The sequence below is a fragment of the Musca vetustissima genome, unplaced genomic scaffold (genome assembly GCF_032173495.1).
Source record: "Musca vetustissima isolate MV318-11 ecotype Yass unplaced genomic scaffold, APGP_CSIRO_Mvet_v1 utg463598, whole genome shotgun sequence".
In the NCBI taxonomy this organism is placed as follows: domain Eukaryota; kingdom Metazoa; phylum Arthropoda; class Insecta; order Diptera; family Muscidae; genus Musca; species Musca vetustissima.
In genome coordinates this window covers 1,627-5,723 of record NW_026877800.1, presented here as the reverse complement: position 1 = coordinate 5,723, position 4,097 = coordinate 1,627, and the positions used below count along the sequence as shown (strand labels likewise).

The 4,097-nt window shown below is 34.7% G+C and overlaps 1 protein-coding gene across 1 annotated transcript; it reads left to right on the top strand.

Moving 5' to 3' along the window:
* Positions 1-1,904: 1,904 nt before the first annotated feature.
* Positions 1,905-3,784, top strand: LOC133322468 (microfibrillar-associated protein 1-like). The gene is made up of 3 exons (XM_061531462.1): positions 1,905-2,703; positions 2,766-2,890; positions 3,348-3,784. The coding sequence occupies exons 1-3, from the start codon at positions 1,912-1,914 to the stop codon at positions 3,781-3,783; spliced, it is 1,353 nt and encodes a 450-aa protein (XP_061387446.1). The 5' UTR covers positions 1,905-1,911; the 3' UTR covers position 3,784.
* The last annotated feature ends 313 nt before the right edge of the window (positions 3,785-4,097 follow it).

The following is a 4,097-nucleotide window of genomic DNA, read 5'->3' as shown; positions in this document are numbered from 1 at the left end:
CACAATGAATAGGTAGTCCATTTAGCGCAGCTGATGTCTTGATTATCTGTCAAAGTGGGTAATTTTCACTTGAATTCGATGTGAAGTATTGCCAACCATTTGAAATATTATATGGAAAAATTTGACAGATAATCGAGACAAAAACAAAGGTTTTTGTTTTGATACACCACCTTATTATTGCATCATGAATATAACCATAAAGCCGTAATAGTACGTTTACGTGGTAACCAATTTCGTTAACCCAGTGGGTTTAAATTTTCAATTCAATTGTATATATGTCAAATAAATACTAATGCTGTAGGTTAACCCTGTAAAAAGTTCTAATGTAAATGCCGTTTAAGAACTTATCAATCAGCTGATCGGACTAAATCTATGTCACTATTAATTGAATATATTGAATTCCTTTTTCTTCAGACATATGTTCCCGTATGTCAATTCCGCCACAATTGGGGAGGAATTTAATGCGACATGAGACACTTAAACTCCTTGTACATTAGAACTTCTTACCGGGTTAACCTACTTTATGAGGATTTATTTGACATATATGCAAAGGAAATGTCAATTGAAACACACTGGGTTAACGAAATCCGGTTAAATGTAAACGTACTATTAGCCTATGTTGCCTCTTTCACATGTTTTTTTTTTTTTTTTTTTTGAGAATATGCAGTCATATGTTTCCAATATTTTCATAAATTTGTCTTTGACAGCATTCAGCTCTCAGTGGCGAAAATTGCAAAATCATTTATACTTATAAATATTGTGAAGATCTCTGTCTCCAAAAACTTATACATATAAGCTGTAACAACCATGGTTAAATCTTGAGAATAATGTTCGGCTTTAGAGAATATATTTAGTTTAAAATATTGAAAATATGCCAATCGACATACATAAAATTTTATGGAATTTATTTTTCATTTTATTTGAAATTGATATATGAATTTCATACCTTGCATAATTATGCCATGATTTATCCATTGAATTCCATAGGTTAGTTCGACCAGCTGATTGATATAGATTTATGATTATGTCACAACTCATTTGTCATAACAAATTCTACCCTCATATGTCAATTCCATTATTTGTACTTTGAATTTTCTGATCCCAATACTACCTTAGAGCGCGTTTAGGCTACTAAAACGGCATTTGCATTAGAACATTTTGCCGGGTTAACCTCCTCTATAAGGATTTATTTAAAAAAATATATTCAATGGAATTGTCAATTTAGATATACTGGATTTAATAAATCCGGTACAATATAAACGTACTATAAATCCAGTAGATTTCAATTGTCTTTTCTATAGATTATACGTCACTTAATCGTAATCACTATTCCAGTACGTTATCTTTGAGATTTAAAATCGAGTGGATTTCGTAAATCTAAACATAATTTTATTCAAATAAAAATTATGAAGTCGACTTTTACTTCCCTAACAATATCAGCTGATTATCACATTTGCCCTTGTCTTGTTCTAAACAAATAATAGTTATACCAATTTTTCATTGTACCCATTCGTAAACAGAACGATAAATCATGCCTTGCCCTTTGTACACTTTTTTATCGGCTATTCTCTTATTTTCCTACAATTCTTATCATTTGGAAATAGTTCCGATCATTCCCAACATAGAATCATTAATTTGAACTAATTCCTTCCACTGTGACAAAAGTTCAGAAAACGTAGAGAAATAAACAATAAAATCGTTTTCTGAGGTATTAAACTTATAAAAACAATAAATTTGTTGTGGATAGAAGAAAAAACAAATCACAAGCACAATGAATAATCCAACTGTACCACTGGGCATCCAAAGTACGGCAGGTGCTGTAGCCGTACGCAATGAAAAAGGTAAGTCAGACAATTTGGTGTGGTCGTCTATTTTTTTGTTAACTCTGTTTTACTTCCAGGTGAAATATCTATGCAAAAGGTAAAGGTCCAACGTTATATATCCGGAAAACGTCCCGACTATGCCAAATACAATTCCAGTTCTGAGGAAAGTGATACCGACGATTTCCTGGAACATCGTCGAAGGCAGCAATATGAAAAGAGGCACCACAGGGGAGATGCTAAGGATGAGGAACATGATAGGGAGGGCAGAAGTAGACGCCATGAAGACAAACACGAAAACAATGACGACGACGATGATGAGGATGTCGATGATCCACGTCTGAGACGTTTACGTGCCCGCCCCGTTGAACAAGATGAACTGGAAAGAGAACGTATGGAACGACATCGTCACATCCATGAACCTGAACTTCTGGAAGAAAGTGATTCGGAAGAAGAAGAAAATGAAGATGAGAAGGCTATGCAAAAAGCCACCAATAAAATTACATTGGCTTCCGAATCGGATTCCGATTCAGATGTAAGTGAAACGGAATTGGAACAAAGACGTCTCAAGTTACGTCAACGTATGTTACAACAACAAAAAGAAGAGGAAATTCTCCAAAAGGAAGAAGAGAAACAATCTGAATCATCTGATTCCGAGAGTTCCGAATATGAGGAAGAAACCGAAAGTGAGGAAGATAATGAGCCACGTCTGAAGCCGTTGTTTGTGCGTAAAAAAGATCGTGCCACAATACAGGAAAAGGAACGTGAGGCACAGAAACAAAAACAATTAGAACTCGAAGCAAAACGTTTGGCCAAGGAGAGGAGACGTAACACTTTGCGTCTGGTCGAGGAGAGTGTCAAAAAAGATTTGGAAAAGACAAAGGTAAGGTCATCACATTGCCGTGATTTGTAAAGGGATACTTAGTTAAAATGTATTTATTTCAGAACGATACTGCTGAACCACAAATTGAAGATGTTTGCACAGATGATGAGAACGACGAAGTGGAATATGAAGCATGGAAACTACGTGAACTCAAACGCATGAAACGCGATCGTGAAGAAAGAGAAAAGTGAGTAATCTAACAAAGTATAGACATCGATGGGGAAAATGTATATTTGTATTAGAACTACTAATATAATCGGGAAATGTCTAGGTTAGAAAGTTCCCTGTATAAAAAATCTTAATGTTTGGAACTTCATGTAGTCAGCGAGTACTATTCCTTGAGAAAATATGCATATGATAATACTGAATTCCAAATAGCGAGTACCATTATTTGTAGTCACCTAAAATTCCAATTAATAGGAAATCTACACATAAAATATGACAACGGTATTGGCCAAAAGAACTTTGTGTAGAAATTCTTCAAAAAAAGAAAAACTGTAACCAATCTCTTCTGTTTCATGGGTCTTTTATATAAGTAACGATTAAAAATGTTTCGTCACTGGAAACGTGTGGACAATGATTTCTTCTGTCGTTACTTCACTTTGTCACTAATCTTTGCTTTCTTTATTATTTTTTCTTTTCAGTGCCGAACGCGAAAAGGCCGAAATTGAGCGTATGCGTAATCTCACAGAAGAAGAAAGACGACAAGAATTGCGTGTCAATCCGAAAATTGTTACCAACAAAGCTGTCAAGGGCAAATATAAATTCTTACAAAAATACTATCATCGTGGTGCCTTCTATTTGGATGAAGAAAACGATGTGCTGAAACGCGATTTCGCCCAAGCCACCCTCGAAGATCATTTCGACAAGACCATCCTTCCCAAAGTAATGCAAGTGAAAAATTTCGGCCGTTGTGGTCGTACCAAATATACACATTTAGTTGATCAAGATACAACGAAATTCGATTCGCCATGGTATGCCGAGACAGCAAATAATCTGAAATTCCACAGTGAACGTGGTGGCGGCATGAAGCAAGTTTTTGAGAAACCTTCACTTTCGAAACGTAAAAAACTGGATTAATTTTGTTCACGGGATGACTATACAATAAATATGTATAAGACTTTAGATTAAGGTCTAGACTTAGTAAATAAGTGATTATTAAAAATTACCTCTTTTTTGTGTCCAATGAACAAAAAACGGATTATTTATATATTAACACCATTTGGCACTATTAGGAGCACATGTACGAACAGAATGATGATCACGAATTAACTAGCATTTTTATAGTTACTCTTTTTTGTTATGGATTTCAATTACATACGTATTTTGATTTGACAGATACACGAAAAATACACAACAAACAATAATCACATTCTACCGTGAAGTGGCGTATC

Bases quoted from the DNA above. Each gene is read 5' to 3' on its own strand.
- LOC133322468 (XM_061531462.1), top strand. From the start codon at position 1,912: ATGCAAAAGGTAAAGGTCCAACGTTATATATCCGGAAAACGTCCCGAC. The intron at 2,704-2,765 runs GTAAGGTCATCA...TATTTATTTCAG, and splicing joins AAGATTTGGAAAAGACAAAG to AACGATACTGCTGAACCACA. The intron at 2,891-3,347 runs GTGAGTAATCTA...TTTTCTTTTCAG, and splicing joins GATCGTGAAGAAAGAGAAAA to TGCCGAACGCGAAAAGGCCG.